This window comes from Sciurus vulgaris (genome assembly GCF_902686455.1).
Source record: "Sciurus vulgaris genome assembly, chromosome: 8".
In the NCBI taxonomy this organism is placed as follows: Eukaryota; Metazoa; Chordata; class Mammalia; order Rodentia; family Sciuridae; genus Sciurus; species Sciurus vulgaris.
In genome coordinates, this window is record NC_136468.1 from 35,726,427 (window position 1) to 35,749,321 (window position 22,895).

At 36.4% G+C, this 22,895-nt stretch overlaps 1 protein-coding gene across 1 annotated transcript in view; it reads left to right on the top strand.

Moving 5' to 3' along the window:
* The window catches only part of CTTNBP2 (cortactin binding protein 2), a 149,687-nt gene that overhangs the window by 40,928 nt on the left and 85,864 nt on the right, over nucleotides 1-22,895 (top strand). Inside the window, 1 exon segment of the mRNA XM_079149344.1 lies at nucleotides 14,606-14,830. Within this exon segment, the coding sequence (XP_079005470.1) occupies nucleotides 14,606-14,830 (225 nt within the window).

The following is a 22,895-nucleotide window of genomic DNA, read 5'->3' on the forward strand; positions in this document are numbered from 1 at the left end:
AGCAAAACTATCTCTGCCATCTCTCTTTAGGACCTAGGGAATTTTATTTTTAACCAAGTCAACTTATGTTTCTTGGAGCTATAAAAGGGACCATATTTTAAAATTTTAATCACAACCTCTGCCCATAGAAATGATCTGTGATATTATTCCCAGTAGACAAGATACAGCTTTATTTGTTTTTCACTTTCTTTATTTTTCATGTGGGGATGCTTATATTATCATTGTTCCCACACCCACCTCTGTTTCCACATTTCTTTTCTCAAATCTAAAAAAAAAAAAAAACAAAAAAAGTAGGCATTTCCGGAATTGTACTGGCAAACTATGTTATTCCTGAAATACTGAAATATTTCACAGATGCTACCTTGCATTCTCTTGAGGGTTTGATTTGCTTACTTGTTTGGATGGCTGCTTACAGAAATGTTCATTTTAGGCAAGATTTCTAATATTTTTTTTTCTTTTTTGGTTATGAGTCAAAATGTCCTGGATGATAAAAACATGGTCGAAAGAATAGATTGAGTCAAATGATGTGAACAACATGCAAGTGTGGGGGCAAATCCACTTTGGAAAATTTCAGAGCAGTAATTTGGCATAGCAAACACAAAAGCAGAGCCTGCTGAATTCCCACCACAGTGCTTGATAACAGAGATAATCAATGCTAGTTGCTGCTTTATCTAATTTCAAATCATAGTCCGAGAAGCCGTATTTTTCAAATACTTATTTCAAAATCAGTGGTCAACCAAAAATTTAACTCTCCTTTTAATTATTAGTATTCTATTTTCTTACAGATGTTCTAAGCCATTTCTATACAGGAGCTATTTTGCTAGTTCATTAAATGTCACAAACTTTGTTAAGTGTTTTGATGAGATTTTTTTGAAAAAGTATGCCAATTCATTTAGTACTTAGAAGCTATAAGAAACATAACAGAAAGACTGTGATTTAGAGCTTCAGAAAATGAGTGACTTTTGTTCATTTGTTTTTTCAAGACTACCCACAACGTTTAAATGCTTAAATTTACCCCCAAAGCTGAAAAACACATCCATTAATAAAGACAAAGTTCATAAAGTGAGTGGCATAGCAATATCTCCTTTCTCTAACTGTGCTTTAGAGCACAGCAGTTGACTTACATTGGAGCTATTTCCCTGTCCATAGAGTGCCATACTTGTGCATTCTTCTCTGGGTTAGATGATTATGAGTTTATTTCTATCCAGGGCATGTAGATTTCATTTGACTTCATGAATAGCAATAATTCTTATTTGTCTGCAGCTTGCAAATGCTTAGAGCCGTCATAGACTAACCAGTTGAGTGTTAGGCCAACTGTTTGCAGAATCTCACAGGTGATTTTGATGAGCTGCCAGGATTGAGTTCTACTGCTTTAGAAATTTTAAGCCATTTAGGTTAACTGAAAAATAGAAAAGTGAGGATATTTCCAAAGACATATAAATGTTTATTTTAATTTTTGCACATCGATTTTAAGATGTAAAACTGTTTTAAGATACAAAAGCAAACTTTGATAGATGAGGCAAAGGATTTTTCCAATAACAAGACTTATGGAAATGTCCTCTTCTTTCAGATGTATCTCTAACTTATGTGTGATGACAATTAAAATTATAGTTGCTTGTTTCCAGAAGTTGATAAAAATAAATCTAAATTTCAACTCAAATAAGCTGGTAGTATAGCAAAGAAAATTTTAGAAATAAGTATTGTTAGGTTTGTCCTACTGGTTCGTCATAGCATTTAATAATACACATTAAAACATTTACTTGGTAATTATGAATAGAAAGCTAAAGAAACAAAATATTCAAAAAACAGACCAAGTATTAGAGATAATAGAATTAATAATGACAAAACAGTTCATTACAAAAGACATAATTATAAATATTTACGTGTCTCATAACAGAGCCTCAAAACACATGAAACAAAAATTGACAAAATCAAAAAAAGAAATAGACAATCTTACAGATTTTAATACCTACTTTTGATTAAACAAATAGGAAAAACTCAGTAAAAACAAAGTGTGAATAACATTGGGAACCTCCTCAATTGACATCTGTAGAACATTAAATTCAACAATTGCAGAATAAATATCCTTCTCAATTGCTAAGACCATATGCTGGATCATAAAACAAACGTTAATTTAAACAGATCAAAATAATAGAGTGTATGTCATGACCTCAACAAATGATTGAAAACTGTGTCTATGTGAAAAAGTGAACATCAATCCCTCCCCCTTTTTTTTCCAATTCTATGCACAGTATTACCTCAAAGTAGATCATGGGCTTGAATGTAAGACATAAATACATAAAAGTTCAAAGAGGAAATCCTAAGAGTTCAGATAAGGCCATAAAACCTTAGAACACAAAACCATGAAATTTAAAAACAGTTAACTTGGATGAAAAGCATACTCTCTCTAAAAGAGTTGAGAAGGAGAAAAGAATCCATAGATTTGGAGAGAGTATTTATAACATAGATACCTGATGAAGGACTTATATCCAGAAGACCTAAAGATGCTTATAGCTGAACAATAATAAGGAACCCCCTTTAAAAGAAAAAGACATGCACCTCTCCCAAATAGATACACAGACTAGACAAAATGATAATGGCCAGACCAGGTTAAAGTGTGAGAAATTAGTCAACGTTATATCACTAGTGCAAGTATAAACTAACAAAATCTCTGTAAAGAGGAATTTGGCAATGCATTTCAAAAGTATTAAGAATGTTTTTATTTTCTCCAGTAGCACTACTTCTGTAGATTTACCCTAATAAATTTAAGGACTGACTTGTAGGTTTGTTAGAACAATCAAAAACAAACTAATGATAAACAATGAGGTTTTTTTTTTTAATATATTAGGATTTTCAAACAAAGTCCTATTAAAATAATTGACATTATTTTTCAAAATGGAACACATGAACAAATGAAATGGGCAAGGTCACCTAAAACACATTCATCTAAGCCCTTGATAATTTTTCTTAATATATCCTTGAAAACATAACTTGAAGAATACGAGGAAACATAATTGTAACTACTTTTTGATGATTGAATTATGAATGATTAGTTGTTTTTCCTTTCATCAGTATTTTCCCAAGTTCAGTGAACATGTACTATTTTAAATAAAAACAAAATATTTCAAGCATGTTTAAACATTTGAATAAGCAGATTTAGTTTATTAATGTTGAGTAATAGTGCTTCTCATGATATTTGACATTGTTTTGTTCTTCAATATGAAACATCCATGTATCATTAACAGTCAAAGTGAATGATTAATCACAGGTATAGAAACTATTACTAGCAGTCTTAGACAAGTAACTGGTATGTATTGGGTATTCTGCCTGAAGTTCTTTGAGTTACAAGGGTAAAAAAGAAGTAGAGCAATAGCTAATTATAGCAGGGCAGAGAAGGCAGGTTGGTTCATCTTTCTCCCAATTCTGGTTGATAAGTGGTTCTGCCTTGAGTGATGTATTAAAGTGAACTTTGGGACTGTTTCTGGGTTCACCTTAAAGTGCGCTGATCATTTAATAAGGTCTACTCTTGGCAAGAGAGCAGAACAGTGCAGTACTTAGGTGCCATTCTTGACCTAGTTAGGGAATAAGGTAATCTATTTTCTATAGATGAGATGAACACTGGAGAACATGAGGTAAAAATAAAGAATTAGGTAATTTCACAGAGGCAAGAAGTTACTTCTGGCTCTGACTTCTGTAAAATCAAGCTGTTGCATGGATTCTGTTAGAATGGTTTCTATTTCTGAAAGAACATTCATGGTTTTCTGAAGTATGCCTTCCAGATTTTAGCCTCAGGAACCAAGTAAATCTAAGCCAATCATGATATATTATGAGCAGGTGGGGCAATGTAGACGGCCGACAGGTTGGGAGGTAAAGGTGGGAGGGATGATGATGACCACAGTACTGTGCTTCAGATATGCAACACCACTGCACTCTCCTTCCCTTCTGTGTGGCCCATGTGTCTTCACAGTGTGAGCAGTGTCTGAGATGTCATCACTGAACTAACTCTTTCAGATTTTGTTGACATTTAAGTCTGAACTCCAGAATTATTTTTCATTCCTGGCTAGTGAATTTCTAAAGCATTCTGACCACTGAAGGGCAATGACTATCATTTCTGGAAGATTTTTGTATTGCTCTTGCCTTCTCTGGACTCACCCAGCCCCTCTTGGGACTGGGGGAGGGACAACAGTGAAGGTGAACATGTGAACTCCGCTGTGCCATTCCACCCCTCTTAGAGTGAGAACGAGCTCTGTGGGTCACAGCTTATCTCTGGCTTTCTTTTCCCATTTATTTGTAAACAGAACCCCCCACCCCTGCTTTTTACTAGAGCTTCTAGTTGGTTTTTATTTAATTTTGAGATTGTTTCCACTAAGATAAGACTGGATGGATTAATTTTTATGTTAGTATTTGGGAAAATTTATTTTCTATCCCTCTTAATTTTGAATCATAGTGTTTCAAGGTTTGAGAAGAAGGAAGCATTTTAGGTGCCAAAAATGTTCCTGAGTTTTGAGCCCCTACATTATGTTTCTACTGCCTGTTTTCAGCCTATGTTTGAAGCACAGCTAGAGACAGATTTCTTCTCTCCAGTCTGGTGCAGTCATTGTATCTTTGGAACAGCTTTTACTCTTGAAACTTGTTTTTGCATTGACCATAATTCTTTTCCTTGACAATTGTGTACATTGATCATGAAATACCTCTTCCTTATATTTAAGTTTCTAGTCTTCCAAAATGCTCTAATTGAAAATTACCTTTCAGTGCCCAGAAGTATAGACTTTAGAGTAAGACTGCCCTGGTTGAAAACCAGCTACTATTGAACCAACCTGGAGCAAAGAAGTAAATCTTTCTAAGCCTCAGGATACATGTCTATAAAATGTGAATTAAAATAATGACCATTTCCTGGGCTTATTGTAATGGAAAAATGAACATAAAGCACATAGCATTAAATAATAAGCTGTTAGTAATAGTTATATTTTACAAGTATTTTTAAAATTGTTGTAGGATGTGGGCTGGGGATATAGCTCAGTTGGTAGAGTGCTTGCCTTGCAAGCACAAGGCCCTGGGTTCAATCCCCAGCACTGAAAAAAAAAAATTGTTGTAGGATATATATATGTAATTTGACAGTATGTCTTAAAATTGATTTGCGTTATGTTTCATCGTGTTTTAACTACAATTTGCAATGCAAGTTTTAATTTCTTTTCCTAGGAGGATCACAAGTGTGTTAGTCAGCTTTCCTTACTGTAACAGAATACCTGAGGTAATCAGTTTATAAACAGGAAAGGTTTATTTTGACTCATAGGTTTGGAGATTTCTGACCAAGATCATGTGGACCCATTATTTTTAGACCTCCAGTGGGGGTGGGCAGCACATAATTGTTGGAGTCTGCCGCACAGCAAACAGTTTACCTCATGACTAGGAATATAAGAGAGAGGAAAAGATATGGGCCCCACAATCTCCTTCATGGATATGTTCACCCCCAGTGACCTAAAACCTCCCACCAAGACCCACCTCTTAAAGTTTCCATCACTTCCCAATAATGCCAAGCTGGAGACTAGACTTTTAGCATATGGGCCTTTAGGAGCTGCTCTAGATCTATACTGGAGCACCATAGAATAGAGAAAATTCATTATTTTCAACAATCTTTCTTTTCTTCTTATGAATCATAACCAAACCATTAGTTCAGCTAATTGTTTCAAGCCATAAAAGCCAAATAAGAAGTCTGTGTATGATAGAGCCTCCTGGAATAATGGTCATATTTTCACTTCTTGCTTGTGACTTTCTCAACAAGATTTTATACAACTTCAGATTCTGATGAAATTATGTTTGTATTCATCAGTGTGACTAGGCTTGAGAGTTCGAGCCTGTTTTTATAATTACAGCTAGTCTGTGTCTTCATAATGACTCATTTCCCTGAAATGCATTTCATTCTCAAGTAATTCTGATGCATAAACCAAGAAATTAGCTGCATATTCAGCTCTTCTTTTAGGGAAAGGCTTCTTCAACTCTCGCATGATAAACATTTCAAGTCATTTTTTGTTACATGGTCTTCTTATACAGTCAAACATTTCCATATTTTTCATCTGCCTCTATTTATTTATTTAGCATTTTAAAAGACAGAGTCTCTCTTTTTTGCTCAGGCTCTCCCTAGCACTCAGTTCAACAATCCTCCTGCCTCAGCCTCTTGTGTAAGATGTGACTTCAGACACATTCCACCTTGACCAGCTGTTGACTTACCCTTATTAAAAATAATGAAGTACATTAGAAATGAATACTTTGTGACAAAGTAAGAATGTTTTCAGGAAAGTAAATTCGTACAGGAATGTTAAAAGGAGTAAACATGTTAATTGGAAAGTAGGCAATGGAATTTTAAATAGCCTCTAGTGACAGATGATTTGCTGAATCTAAATCAAACTAAACTCTGAACTTTTGAGATGAGCAGCAGAGGAGGAGGTGGCAGTGAGGGCTGGTGGTCAGTGGTGACTTCTTTAGGTCAGGAGGGGAAGCTCTCCCAACAGTAGTGTGGTATGGATGGAGGTGTGGGCCAGAGGGTGCTAACGATGATCATGGGGGCGTGGAGGGCTTCAAGCAGAGAAGTGACCAGGAAAGTTTCCATCTTAGAAAGCCTCCTCTGACCGCTCCATGGCATGCAGAGTGCCTGCTATGCGCGGTCACTCTGGGAATGCCAAGAACAGTGACTGCCAAGAATCGTGAACCATGGAAAACCAACGGCTAGCCCTTACCCTCCTCCTGAGACTCTTGTCTCCGGCTTTAGATTGCAGAGTTAGTCAAGGCCTTCCTTGCATCCTCCAGTTCAGTGCTGGGGAATGGGTGAACTGATTCTCAGTCACCATTGGCTCTAGAATTAGCTCTGCACTGAGGACTCTGACTTTGGTCTAGCTTCTGGCCCATGTTTCTGGGAAGGTTGTACTTCCTCCAACTGGGAAATATGGTGTGAGCTCCTTCCTCCAGATGCTCTGGGCTACATATTCTATTTTCCTTAATCTCTTAGAGGCCACCTTTATCCATTCAACAAGTATGCATTATGCACCCTCTGCATGCTCCTTTGAGGAATTGAAAGAATATCAGTTAAACCAAGTTTCCTACTTGAAAAGAGAGCAAAACAGAATGTTTAGAGAAATATAATATATATACACACACATATTCCGCTTAGGCTTACAGTGACAACTCTTCCTGTAAGTCAGAGATTACAAACTGGGTGTTCTGCTGGCCAGACCAGGCCTGCCAGTTGTATTTTGTTTGACTGGCAGTGTTGTAATTTGTTAAGACTTGAATGCTTTTTGTTAGAGCATATCATCCCTAGCTCACCAGAGATCTGTCATTCCACATTGATCTGCAGCGTGCCAAACATACACACTGAGCTGGCTGTGTGGAACTTGCAGGCACTCAAGTGTGTCCCTACTGCCCAGCCTCCTAGTAGTGAGATCTTGGAATTTCCAAATTGCCCAAAATTCCCAGGTATATAGTCAGATCTGCCGTGTTTTCTCCTCCCCCAGCTGGGAAAACCCATTCATGAAAACGTCTATTTTTTTTTTTTTTTAATTTTAATGCCACATATATTAAGATACTTTAAAATGTTATAACTCTGTTGTTTAGTGCATAATTTGCTGTATTCCATGTAAATAATGCACTGAGAATTGATGTAACATCTTTTTTTCATGACATATTCTTCTCATTTAATCTGTGACATTTCACTTTAGAATCAAGATGAGCAACTATTTTCTTCATTATAAGTCTGATAGAATGTTGTAGAGTAAAAAGAGCATTTTAAGTTTTAAGATTACTTAAATCCAGAAACCCTGCTTATAAAAAGACAGGGAGGGCTGGGGATATAGCTCAGTTGGTAGACTGCTTGCCTCACAAGCACAAGGCCCTGGATTCAATCCCCAGCACTGCGCAAAAAAAAAAAAAAAAGACAGGGATATAAAAATGTGACATGTACATATGTATATGTACATATATAAACAAATTGGTATATAGTCATATAAAAACTTACTACCTGAAAACCATCTCCACAAGTTTAGGGGTCATTTTATTTTTTTTATTATTTTTTTTATAATGTATTTTTTTTATTGTAAACAAATGGGATACATGTTGTTTCTCTGTTTGTACATGGTGTCAAGGCATACCATTTGTGTAATCATAAATTTACATAGAGTAATGTTTTTGGATTCATTCTGTTATTTTTTCCCTTCCCCCCACCCCTCCCACCCCTCTTTTCCCTCTATACAGGCCTTCCTTCCTCCATTCCTGCCCCCCTCCCTAACCCTAACTCTAACCCTAACACTAACCCTTCCCTCCCCCCATTATGTGTCATCATCCACTTATTAGCGATATCATTCATCCTTTGGCTTTTTGAGATTGGCTTATCTCACTTAGCATGATATTCTCCAATTTCATCCATTTGCCTGCAAATGCCATAATTTTATCATTCTTTATGGCTGAATAATATTCCATTGTATATATATACCACAGTTTCTTTATCCATTCATCAATTGAAGGACATCTAGGTTGGTTCCACAGTCTGGCTATTGTGAATTGAGCAGCTATGAACGTTGATGTGGCTGTATCTCTGTAGTATGCTGATTTTAAGTCCTTTGGGTATAGGCCAAGGAGTGGGATAGCTGGGTCAAATGGTGGTTCCATTCCAAGTTTTCGAAGGAATCTCCACACTGCTTTCCAGAGTGGCTGCACTAATTTGCAGCCCCACCAGCAATGTATGAGTGTACCGTTCTCCCCAAATCCTCGCCAACACCTGTTGTTGCTTGTATTCTTGATAATCGCCATTCTAATTGGGGTGAGATGGAATCTTAGGGTGGTTTTGATTTGCATTTCTCTTATTACTAGAGATGTTGAGCATTTTTCCATATGTTTGTTGATTGCTTGTAGATCTTCTTCTGTGAAGTGTCTATTCATTTCCTTAGCCCATTTGTCGACTGGATTATTTGTATTCTTGGAGTAGAGTTTTTTAGTTCTTTATAGATTCTGGAGATTAGTGCTCTATCTGAAGTATGATTGGCAAAGATATTCTCCCACTCTGTAGGCTCTTTCTTCGCATTGCTAATAGTTTCCTTTGCTGAGAGAAAGCTTTTTAGTTTGAATCTATCCCAGTTATTGATTCTTGCTTTTATTTCTTGTGCTATGGGAGTCCTGTTGAGGAAGTCTGGTCCTAAGCCGACATGTTGAAGATCTGGACCTACTTTTTCTTCTATAATCTGCAGGGTCTCTGATCTGATTCCGAGGTCCTTAATCCATTTTGAGTTTAGTTTCGTGCATGGTGAGAGATATGGGTTTAGTTTCATTCTGTTGCATATGGATTTCCAATTCTCCCAGCACCATTTGTTGAAGAGGCTATCTTTTCTCCATTGCATATTTTTGGCACCTTTGTCTCGTATGAGAAAATTGTATTTATTTGGGTTTGTGTCCGTGTCCTCTATTCTGTACCATTGATCTACCTTTCTATTTTGGTACCAATACCATGCCGTTTTTGTTACTATCGCTTTGTAGTAGAGTTGAAGATCTGGTATTGCAGTACCCCCTGTTTCACTCTTCCTGCTAAGGATTGCTTTAGCTATTCTGGGTTTCTTATTCTTCCAGATGAATTTCATAATTGCTTGCTCTATTTCTGTAAGGTACGTCATTGGGATTTTAATTGGAATTGCATTGAATTTGTATAGCACTTTAGGTAGTTTGGCCATTTTGACAATATTAATTCTTCCTATCCAAGAACATGGAAGATCTTTCCATCTTCTAAGGTGTTCTTTAATTTCTTTCTTTAGTGTTCTGTAGTTCTCATTGTAGAGGTCTTTCACCTCTTTTGTGAGTTTGATTCCCAAGTATTTTATTTTTTTCGAGGCTATTGTGAATGGGGTAGTTTTCCTAATTTCTCTTTCTGAAGATTCATCACTTATACCATTGCAAAGGCCATTTATGCTAAGCCCATGGCTAATATCATTCTAAACGGTGAAAAACTGAAAGCATTCCCCCTAAAAACTGGAACAAGGCAGGGTGCCCTCTTTCACCACTTCTATTCAACATCGTTCTTGAGACTCTGGCCAGAGCAATTAGACAAACCAAAGAAATTAAAGGAATACGAATTGGAAAAGAAGAACTCAAACTATCCCTGTTCGCTGATGACATGATTATATATTTAGAGGAACCTGGAAATTCCACCAGAAAACTCTTAGAACTCATAAGTGAATTCAGTAAAGTAGCAGGTTACAAGATCAATGCTCATAAATCAGGGGTCATTTTAATGTTAGTGATGTACATCTGGGCTTCTTTGTTCATTTTACCTGAGGTTTCTATGCTTTTAGGAACTAAATAAAAATAAAATCAGATTGTTGTCTAAATTCAGGGTGCCTTAAGAAACAAATGAGGCATGCTTCATTTCTCTCGTTTCGAACACTAAAGACATCAGGAACATAACTGTATAGTGAGTTGTCAGAAAATATAGAGCCACCATTTCTGCCATTATGGGAATCTAACATACATATCTTGTACTTCATTGTAAAGGTTAACTGTCAGTCTATATTTGCAAAACAAACTAATTGGTATTTCTGTGTTTCTGATCTTGTATACATATAATTATAGAACATTTTCAGCAGAATAACATTACCCATATGTAATAAATGTCACACTGTGACTGTCAGTTAAAGCTAGTAATTTTAATTTTTTTATTTTACACATAGTTATTGTACATATTTATGGGGGACAGTGTGATAATTTGATACAGATATATAATGTGTACTGATCAAATCAGGATAATTAGCATTTCCAACTCTTCTGACACTTGTCATTTCTTTGGGTTGGGAACCTTTGAACTCCTTTCTTCTGGTTATTTTGAGATATACAATAAATCCTAAACTGTGGTCAGTCTTCCTTGCCAAAGATCACCAGAGCTCATTCCTCTGATTTAATGTATTTTATATTTGTTATTCAACGTCCCTCTCTACACCTTCTTCCCCACCTTTCTTAGTTTCTAGTGATCACTATTCTATTTCTGTTAGATCATGTTTAGCTTCTCACATGAGGGAGAACATGCTTTGTCTTTTGTGCCTGGCTTATTTCACTTAAGTTCTTCTAGTTTTGTTCACGTTGCCACAAATGGCAGGACTCCAATATTCTTTTGTTTGTGTGTGTGTGTGTGTGTGTGTGTGTGTGTAATATAACCACATTTTCTTTATTCATTCACTGTCAATGATATCTCAGCTGCTTCCATGCCTTGGCTATTATGAATAGTTAAGACTTATAATTGTAAAACAAAATGAAACACAAGAAAAACATACAAAAAAAAAAAAAAGTAGTAAATATTTCCATACCATGAACTACTGGGCAAAATTGAAAATGGGTCTAAGATAAAAGTATTTACCATTTAGATTTTGCAAAGATTAAGTTTAACTCATCCATCAAAAGTTGACTCTAAGAATAACCTGTGTGTTATGAAATGGCTTGAGTTTTTGCTATGATATGTTAGATGAGCGAGTAGACGTAAAGTAACAAAAATGGGTCATTCAAATATAATTTCATTAGGGAACCCATCCTGATAAATACTGAAGCAAAAACCAAGATGCAAATTTTCAGAAGAAATACTTAAAATCTGATTTTGGCTTTTAAACCTTTTACCTACACTGAAAGGGGGTATAAAAGAATCTAGCTGTTCAGACTAAAGAGGAAGGTTTTTATCAAAGAACATTTCCCTGTAGAGAATTGTGCATGAATCATGCCCCAACCAGTTAGATCTCCCATCATCTCAAGTGAAAAGGTTTCAAGGAAGCAAATGACTTAGTAGGTTTCTCCTGCAATCTTGTGGGGATAAGTGAAGGTAGAGCTGAACAAGTAGCCATTTTACAGAGGTGGAGGAGGCACCCATAATCATTTTGAGGAGACCAGCTTTTCCTTTGGATAGAACTCTGAGTATTTCTTATAGACCAGTTTGGACCATTAGCATCCAAGAGTAGAAATGAGAATGATTCAGGTCCTTTTCCACAGGGCAGTCTGGAGAGAACACAGCCAACGAAAGGTGGGTCTCAGGTGCTACATGAGGAGCATTTATTTGCAGGGCTGGCCTCAGGGACTTGCAACCTGTGGAACTGCAAAGGCCATTTGCTTAGAAGGGCCCCAGGCCTGGTTAAACACCAAGTTGTTGTCATCTTAAATTTTTTTTTAAATTTTTGAGGGGATGAACCTCCATGTTTGCATTTTGTACTGGGTCCTGAAGATTACGTAACCAGTCCTAAATTTGTGACCTACATTGAGAAAACAGGATGAAGAAGCCCCAGCAGTGGGAGAGGGGGCAGTTCTTGAAGGAAATCACCAAGGACTCCATGGGAAGAGTAGACCGTAAATATTTACCATGCTCAGTTGACAAAGATAGCAGACAAACTGAAAAAGGCAGGTAGAACTTTCCTTCTTCCCTCACCTCTCCTTCATTATCCACCTGCAGTGTCAAAGAGGATGAAGTCAACTTAGAAAGAGGAGAAAAGGCTTTGCTAAAGGAGAGAGGTTGTCATACGTACCCACATCCCAGGTGGGAGTGTTGGCCTGCAGCAGATGCTAGCTGGGATAGAGAGAGAGGCTGCCATGGATATTCAAATAACTACAATGAGAGTGTTCTGTGACCTAAAGTGACTACTAGAGCACTTTTATTAACTAGAATTGCTTAGAAATACCATGGGGCTGTCCAAGTTTTTCTCCAGGGGTGTGGGGAGAATAACACTGAATGCGTGCTAAGGGAGAGTGAAGTACAAAATGGAATTGCTTTTGAAATTGCATCTCTCAAGTGATACTAATTCAATGTATGTATTGATTACATAATTGAATTTGAAGCACCTAGAAGCACCAAATGCTTTTAACTCATAAATGTTATTATCTTTTAAATTTAAGATGATTTTTCTGAAATGTTTAAATTTAATATCTGGACTTTTTATGCATTTTATTTATTAATCTGACTTGGTAGTAGGGAAAGAAATGTTAGATATTTTGTCCCATTTGTCCTCGCCCTTGTGTTCATCTAGTTAACAGTGTTCTAAAAATGGAAAAGTTTAGTCGTTCAATGCAGTGGCCTTGAAAGTGAGGAGACATATATGATATCTCTTTAGGTAACATGTTTAACATTTGACAGAATTAAGCTTAATTTATTATAATTTAGTTTTTTAATGGAAGTAGCTTAGAATATCTTTTTCTATTTCCTATTAACTATTCCAGAATAACCTGAGTTAGGAAAATGTTGATGGTTTTCAATATATTTCTACTGCTAGTGTTCCTTTTTAGGCAGAGTGTTGTAGACTAATTATAGAAAATTGTATTTAGTGTTATTCATCTGTGTGAAATTAGCTTTGTCACTGATGAACTGACATTTAGAGTAAAATGGGGTTATGTTCTTTCCTGGGATTCTGTGAATTGTATTTTAATGATCTTCAACCACAAGGAGATAATTGAATCTTTTAAAAATCTGCTGAAGTCTTTTGTAGTTGATGAAACTTTACAAAATCTGAATCCTGTGATTTTTTTTTTTCCATAAAAAAATTTCAGACAGTTTTTTTTCTACCAGATATTTTCATAATGTCATTCAGGCTAGAAAAAACCTTTTAGGGTTTTATTTATTGTAACTTAACCTGATTATTATTTGAAATATAAATTCTATCATAGAGATGATTTTGTTTATTTTTTGAAGTTTTGCTAAAAGTTATTTTGTCAATATTTTTTATTTTTATAAAAAAAATTTAAATGTTAATTTTACAGATTTGAGGAGTACAATGTAATGTTTTGATACACTTACGTAGTATGTAATAACCACTGATTTTATTTTAAATTGGAAAAGACTAAGTAGAATTATGATCCTTATGGGGGCATTTGCATCATTTGTAATATAAAAGACTATTACTGGAGATTTTAATCCAGCAGCACCTTACTACTGAGCTATATCCCCAGCCCTTTACATTTTTTTTTTTTTTTTTTTTTTTTTTTGAGACAGGGTCTCAATAAGTTGTTTAGGACCTCACTAAGTTGCTGAGGCTAGCCTTGATCCTCCTGTCTCAGTCTCCAAGTCACTGGTATTAGTGGCGTGAGCCACTGCTCCTAGCTCAAAGACTATTCTTAAAGGAAATGTTTAGCTTTCCATCACTGTGACAAATATCTGAGATAGTCAACTTAAAAGGTGGAAAGGTTTATTTGACTCATTGTTTCAGAGTTTTCAGCCCAGGATCATAAGGTGTATGGGAAGCAAAGTGAGAGGAAAAGGAGTTTCCAGGGTCCTTCAAGAGCATAATCTCTTGACCTGATTTCCTTACACTATACCCTGCCTCCTAAAGGTTCTACTCCCTCCCAGTGACACCACAGGCTGGGAACAGCCTTTAACATATGGGTTTTGGGGGGACATTAAAAGACCCCACCTATAGCAGAAAGAAAAATTTTAAATGAACTAAATGGCATGCCAGACTGATCAAAGTTGGGGTCACACTGGCCTGCTCACCACCTGACCTCCTGAGCCACTACAGCACATTTGGAAAGGTAATCACAAAACCTTCTTCTAAGTATCTTTCTGTATATTTTTATTTCTTTTCTTTAAGATATTCCTCTATTTTTGTTCTAGGCTCGCAGGAAGGAGGTGTTTATCCAGGAACGCTATGGGAGATTTAATCTAAATGACCCATTCTTGGCACTCCAGAGAGACTATGAAGCGGGTGCTGGTGACAAAGAGAAGAAACCAGTTTGTACCAACCCACTGTCCATCCTTGAAGCAGTCATGGCCCACTGCAGAAAAATGCAAGAAAGAATGTCCACACAGCTGGCCGCTGCAGAGAGCAGACAAAAGAAGGTAATGAGGCTTTCATTACCTGGTAGTTCATGGTCACTTCTCCGTGACACAGGGTAGATGAAGAAACTATCTTTGAGGTAGTTGTTGTTAAACATTATATTTTCAGGAAGAATTGGACAAGTACTTTGATGGGCAAAATGCTGTAGCTTCTGGTATCCCTTTTAAAATGTAACTTAAAGTATTTAAAATGCAATAGAAAGTAACATTAAATCATAAGGGAAGTTTGAGAAAGAAATTGTGTTTCCCATGATGGTTACTTTGATACTCTCTTTAAAAGATGTAATTTTGCCTTTTTTTTTTTTCCCCCATGGGGGTGGGGGACTTTATTTTCCCAGAACAGTAAGACTTGCTTAGCTGCATGGTGGCTCAATCCAGCCATGCAGCCAGTACTAGCTGATCCTATGGGAGCATCCCCAATTTATTTTATCCAGAACCTGTATAAAATATTTTTCTGCCATTAGAAATTATTTTATTATTTTACTTTTTCTTATTTCTTTGGAAAATAAAAATATCCAATGGAACAGAATGAAAATTTGCATGACTTATCCAGTGTCAAAATGTGTAGTTAAGTAGTGGTTATGTTAAACTCACGTCTGGGATGTGGTTACTGGCAGCTGCAAACCTCCTGCTCATACATGTCCGTTTGAACCCACCTCTTTCCTCATCCCATTCCATGCACTGGATTACATGCTTCAAAGAATACTGAGTCTGATGAAAACATATTGTGATTAACCATAAGGAAATAGAAGTTTAGATTTTGTCCTTCTAACTTGCTGCCAACACTATTGATTTTATTAGAAAAGAGTGAGGAGGTCAGAGAAGCTAAGGCTGCCTGGCATGATTAAATTAAAACTAATGTTTTTCCCATGATTATTAAAGTAAAAATTAAAATGTGCATCCTTTTCAGAGAATTATTTACATCTCATATTTAACACCTGATATACCTATAACCTGAGGACAGTGTGCTATCAATATTTATGATAATGCCATTGAACACACATGTGACTTTTCCCTGTAACTAGGTATTCAGTTAACATATGAATGCCAGTGTTTTGGTGTACGTGTTGAATAGAAGCAAACATTTTCCTTAGTATGTGACATGGTAGAAAACTAAAGCCCTGAGTAAAATAGTGAAGAATAGAATTGCCTTTCTGATGAGAGACAGAGTCAGTTATACTCTAGACTTTGCAAACCTTCCACAGAGCCCGGCAGACAACCACCAAGGTCTCTGGAGGTTTTGAAAACTCCCCACAAACCGCACAAGCAGGAGTCAGTGTATTTCAGCTGATGTCACTGAAATTCATTTATATTTCTTGGATGGGATACATTTCAATTATGTTCTTAACATGTCAAATGAGCTATATCATAATAAATTATTTCTGCATTTTATGCTGTATTATCAAAAATCAAGAAGATATTTTATTTTCATTTAATATATAAAGAACGCATATTTGTCTCAATTTTACTTCAGTTCTGTTTTTATTTATCCTTTCTCTTTTAAAAGAAAATAAAGAACCCATTTCTCGTTGAGTCAAAGATTTTATTATCTAGCTATTTTTTTTTTTTTTAAATCAACTTACATCCTGTTTGTTTCTGAATGACTGGGTCATTTCCAACCTGGCTGGAAGTGAAAGGAAATTGTTCCTGTCCTGAGGACCCTGAGAGGCTAATATAAGATGAGCCAGTGCATCTGCCTCCCGTGTACATCAGGGATACAGGAGTCCTTTATGACCAGATTCATTGGCTGTATAGTCTCAGTGAAGGGTTGCTTTGACAGGAAATGCTGCTTTTTATCCTTAAAGAATACTCTATTCCAGTAGATTATAGTGTTTCAGAAGAGTTATAGCTTATACTCTTGTCCTGTGTATTTCAAGAAAATATCTCATCACCTGATGGAAACAGAAATGCCATAGTTATTTTAAAAAACAAAACAAAACAAAACAAAAAACCAGAATTACCTGTCACCTTTAATCCCGAAAGAAAATATTTTAGTCAAATGTTTTCAGTTCCCTGGTATATAGAGTAAATTGCACTTTTAGGAACCTAAAAGCAATAAGGGGAAAAATCAATTATTTTAAATGAGTTCAGTTCTTTAAATCACAGCCAGAACTAAAGACTGGGAAAGCAAAGGCCCATTATCTGCAATGCAAGTATTTATTATCTAACACTGGCATATCTTTTTGGTAATCCTAAGACATTTGGCCTCAGTGCTGCTCTGGTTGGCCTCTCAAGGCCAGAGAAGAGGCCCTGTGCTCATTCATGCATTGGTTCCTGCTGAGACTACTAATAAGAGGGTTAACTGTTTGGTAATTTGTGTGCCAGAGAAATTTGGGCAAGAGTCAATTTGGCAAATGGGCTGAGCCTGTTAAACCACTTCGAATAAGCTAATGAGTAATCTTCATGGGGAACTTTGCCTCTGGTAATCTACTCCATGTCTTGAGCCAGGAACCTGGGGTGGAATGATACATGGGTTTTTATTTTTTATCTTGTGCATCACCTTTCAATAAGACTCCTATTCTAATGTATTTGAAGAGTAGGGAGGACATCCATATATTTGCACATTTTATTCATACATAGAAAGCATCATTTCTCATCCTGAAATAGGAAATTTGAGCAAAGCCTTTAAAAATAAGAAGACACAATAATAATTAGGAAATTTAGAGGAACAGCAGTTCTTTTCATCAGTGAAATAGCTAATGATAGCACTGTGTGTTAGATATAGCTTTTTCCAGGTCACAGCTCTGTATAATGAGGCCAGTTGCATGACAGCAGTTGCCTCCAACAGGATTCTTAGTTTTATGCAAGTGAAGCCAATGCCCATTGATATTTATTGACTGGCTTACAGAAATATTAGCTGTTTTATAGTATAGTTCAGCATGGTTGGAATGCTAGGGGATCAACTCTTACCAGTACCACAGACAGATGTTCCTTCCAGAGCTGGTCTGTAGCAGTTGGTGCTTCTGCTGATAAGAGGTGGCATCTGCAGCTTGCCCCTCTTCCCTGCTGATGCCACACAGCACACATCAGCCCTGTTTAGAATCCTGAGTGTGCTTCCACAGCCCTGCATCTTTGCATCATTTATTTCATATTGAAAGACCAAGGCAATGTGATTGGCCAACCTTAAGCCACAGGCTCTCTAGCTGCATGGAAGGCCAAGAAAGTAGCCATTGAACATATTTATCTTCTGTAGGGAAGAATTATTATGTGGAGAATTCTAACAAGAACAACTGGGAGACAATGGGAGAAATGACAAGTGGGCCATAAAAGAACAAATTAATTGTGTTATTTGATTTCATGTGACTTTTTCTTCCTGTTATAAATAACCACTTCATTCTGCCATCTGTGCTTAATGCTTTCTGTTTCACTGTGTAATGGTTACCTTTATCACACATATAAATATATTTCTAGAATTTCATCCCATAATAACGTGGTAGAGAATCATCCATAATAACATTTTTAGGAAAAGTATTTAGCACATTTTGTATGTGAAAGCTTGTTTTAGCTCCTTCCTGTGTTTTCTTCTGTACCTGAATGATTATTATAGCCCACTTTTGTATAATTCATTGTTAAATTTCAAAATGCATTTTGATTTCTCAGGAGCATTCCACAGCAATTACTAAGGAGAGCTGGAGACAGGTCTATAGCAGGAACTGGATTTTGAGGACAGGGCAGTTTGCCTGATCCATGTAAAGAGATTGCAGGCAAGCCCCCCCCCCCCCCCCCCGCCCCATTCCCAGGGCTTATCTTTCTTTTCTTGAGGCGCTAGGTTACGAGGAAGGGGCATATGAGATCTGAGGAGTTCAGATTGCTGACTGGCAGCTAGAGGTCTTGATAGGAAGAGGAGGGGGAAAATACCCTTTTTTTGGAGGGGGGCGTCTGGGGATTGACCTCAGGGGTGCTCGACCACTGAGCCACATCCCTAGCCCTATTTTGTATTTTATTTAGAGACAGGTCTCTGAGTTGCTTAGTGCCTCGCTTTTGCTGCAGCTGGCTTTGAACTCAAGATCCTCCTGCCTCAGCCTCCCGAGTCACTGGGATTCCAGGCATGTGCCACCATGCCGGTCAAAAAATACATTTTAATACATCTTATTGTGATATATTTGTTTACTGGGATTGAAGAGGGAAATGGGGGTGACCAGGTGAAGAAGATAAGGATGCCCCGAGAGATGAGAGATCTGAGGAAGCAATAAGGAATAGACTGACAGAATTGTTTGCTCTGACAAACATGCAATGTGCTTTCTCATTTATTAATGACCATAATTACTTTCCTCTTGGTTTTCCACTTTGAATTAGAGCTAATTGCCTTTGCATTGCTGCCCTGCTCCCACCTACATGGTTTTCCCTTTCATTCTCTGGAAGTGTGCTCCCCCACATTAAAGGCTCCAGGTCTGGGTGCTATTCTGGGAGCTACCGCCTGCTTTCTCACCCAGCTACCACCCAGCAAACCGTCAGCCCCTCTCACCTCTTCCATGCAGTCCACTGCTCTTTGCAAGAGTGTTTGGTGATACTACTCTGCAGCATTCCCTTCAACCCCTACTTGAATGTGACTGTGAGTAGGTGATATAAACTGGACAATATCATAACAAAGGAAACTGGATCTCAGTGGCTTATATATGCTTCAGTCCATTTTATTATTAGAGTTTTTTGGTTACTTGGCTCTTCTTTAATTTAGTATGTGATCTGGTATCTGATCATCTTTTTAAATTTTTCATACAGTCTGAGAATCAAATAAATAGAGGTTGTGGATTTTTATATCCTAGAGATATAGAGATAGAGGAGTGTATAATATGGTTCCTTGTATATAATGGGCCATAATGTTTTTTATATATAATGTTTTTTCTTCAAACACTGCTTGCATTTAAGGGTATAAGCATAACTAATATTCAGATCATTCCAATTTAAACAAGTGCACATTTACGACTAGTGAGTGTGGCACCCTGAACAATTCTTACGAATTTTTTATTAAAGATAGTTAAATGAGGTAAATTTTTTGATGATAGGAAAAGTTAATATAAGACAGAATCAAGAACTCTTGGTGGGGAAAAGAGTGGGGTTTTGAGATTATGTCAAATCCAGTGAGTTTATGGGACAAGTTTAGATATATGTGCCAACAGGACATCTGTTTAGCATATGCTGTTCTCTGTCAAATTAACCCATGAGATCCTTAGGATGTTATGTAGTAGCTGTTGTTATGCCCTCATTTTAGACAAGAGCAAAGTGAGCCATAGATGATTTAAACAACTGCCTGCTGATTTGAACACAGTCAGCAGCCTCTCAAGTTCACAGACATAACCCCTGTGCTACATGCCTCTCAAAGCTGGGCAGCTACTTGGAGATCTGCTTCTCAGACTTGGGAACTTCATTTTTAGTATACTCAATGCTAGAAAAAAATTAAAAATTCTTAATAGTTTCATTTTTTTAAAAATTTTGCTCTTCAGAGCATTTTTGATTGAAGGATACAAATTTTAACATACCTCCCCCAGTGGTGTTGTGATCCCATTAATATGCAAAAGTGTAGAGGAGAAAAACAAAAACTTGTTCATGTGATATAGATCAAAGAACCAGCTATTAACCTTTACAGGGTAGAAGACGGATCCAGTTCATGCCCCACAAAGAGCTAACAACATTAAGGCTAAGTGTTTGAGAAACAGTCAGAATATATTAATAAGGATCAGAAAAGGATTTTGCTTAAAATGGGCCAGTTTCCCACATACTATGGAGAATAAATCTGAGGAAATGTAAACCAATGAATTAAGATCTTTCAGTTTGATCAGTAGCAGAAAATACATGTATTGGTAGTTTGAGGAACTTTCTGGGCTCATAAAACTTAGTAAAATTGGGACCAGGTTTTTGAGCAACAACAAAGAATAATAATTTCAATATTAATTCACCATATTAAAATTGTTAAAAACATGGCATCAATATTTACCTTTTTTTTTTTTTTTTTTTTTTTTTTTTTTTTTTTTTTTTTTTTGATGTGGTGCTGGGAATCAGACCAAGGACTTCCTGCATGCTAGGCAAGCGCTTTACCATCTTATTACATTTTTAATGAAATGTCATTCTACCTTCAGTGTTACTTGGTACCTATTTTTTGGAAACTTATTGGATGGCTTTCCCTCCCTACAGTAGCTTTGCCTACCTTTCCATGGGAATGCTTCAGACACATAAATCCCCCACATCACCTGATTCTCTCCCCTTCTTGTAGTTGTCTCTCAGTGGGTTTCAGACTTGTCCTTTTTTTGATGAGTCAGAACTTCCTCAATGCATAAGAAAGTCATTCTTTCTTGGTCTTCCTCATTTTTTATCTTTGAGACTTAAGAGAGATTCTTCCTTATCTGTAAAGGGTTACCATTTCTATTTCTTGTATGATTTTTTTTTTTTTCTTACAGTGTAGCTTTCTTCCAAAGTACAGCTTAGTTTTTTTAAACTTTTTCTGATATAATTTGTAGAACAAATTGTAATAGTACAATATCACACCTTTTAGTTAAATCTGTTATTTGTATTTTACCCCATTTACTTTATTCTTTTCCCTTCCCTTCCTCTACACAAACACAAACACATGCTTTTTTCTGAAATGGTGGACAAAGTAAATTAGAGATAAATTGTTTTTCCCAAATGCAGGGATAATCTCTGACCTAATAACAATACACTTTAAAAAATCATGATGATTATCACTGATACAGTATTTTATGTAATCTAAACATTAATTTTTCATCAGTTGTTCCAACAAAACCTTTAATAGAATTTTTTCTAATTCGAGGTTGTGCATTGCATTTAGATGTCATGGCTCTTTAATCTCCTTTAAGCTGGAACAGTTTCTCATCCATTTTTTACTTTTTACTTTGTTATTTCTGGAAAGCACAGGCTAGGTATTTTGTAAAACCTTAATTGCAGTTTGTCTAATGCTTTCTACTGATTAGATGAAGTTTGTGCATTTTGGGTGGGAATACCACAGAAGTGATATTGTATTCTTTATCTGTTACCATGAGAGTTCAAAAGCATATGATTTTGATGTTTCCCCAACCAAATCATCTGGTGCTGAACATTGATTATCTGGTTAAGGTGTTGGCTGCCAGGTTTTCCCCACTGATCAGTTATTATTGTTTCTTTTGCAATTAATAAGTAACTTAAAGGAACTCCTTGAGATTCTGCAGATATCATCTTATTCATTACATATTTATTTACCCATAGTTTTAGAAATCACTGATGATTTTTCAACCCAACCATTCCTTCCACATTTGTTATTCACATTTACTGTAAAGAATGGATTTTCCTTCTCCATTCATTGTTTATTATCACATTTCATATTCAGTGAGTTAGAAATCCATCTGATATTATTATCTGTTTTACTGATCAAAATCATCCCAGATTACCATTGGCTCCTTTTGATATTTTCCCATGATTCCTTGAGTACTTTTTGCTTTCTGCATTAGAATGCTCCAAACTCTTATTTTCTCTAACCCAACCCAAAGAATTAGTTATTTCTCCCAGGAGCACTATGTTCTTTTTCTTTTTTATACTTTTTAAATTGGTTCTCTTTAGTTATATATGACTCTGGAGTCCATTTTGACATAATTATATAGCATGGAATGGAATATACCTTTTTCTAATTCTGATCCCAATACCTTTCCTTCCCCTCCCCTCCTCCACCCCCTGCTCCCTTCCCTCTGCTCTACTGATCTTTCTGCCATTTAACCATAATTATTTTTTAAAATTAATTTCTTGTAGATATGCAAGATGGTGAGATTCACTGTGGTATATTCATATATGCACATAGGAAATTATGTCAGATTAATTACACTGTCTCTCCTTTACCTATCTCCCCTCCCTTGCCTCCATTCTCCTTTGCCTACTGCACTGAACTTCTTTCTATTCCTTTTTTAATGATCCACCCCACCACCAACTTATGGATTAGCTTCCATATATCAGAGAAAACATTCAACCTTTGGTTATTTGGGGATTAATTTATTTCACATGATGGTCTCCAGATGGTCTCCAAATCCTTCCATTTACTGACAAAAGTCATAAAATCATTCTTCTTTAATTGTTAATTTTAAATCCTTTG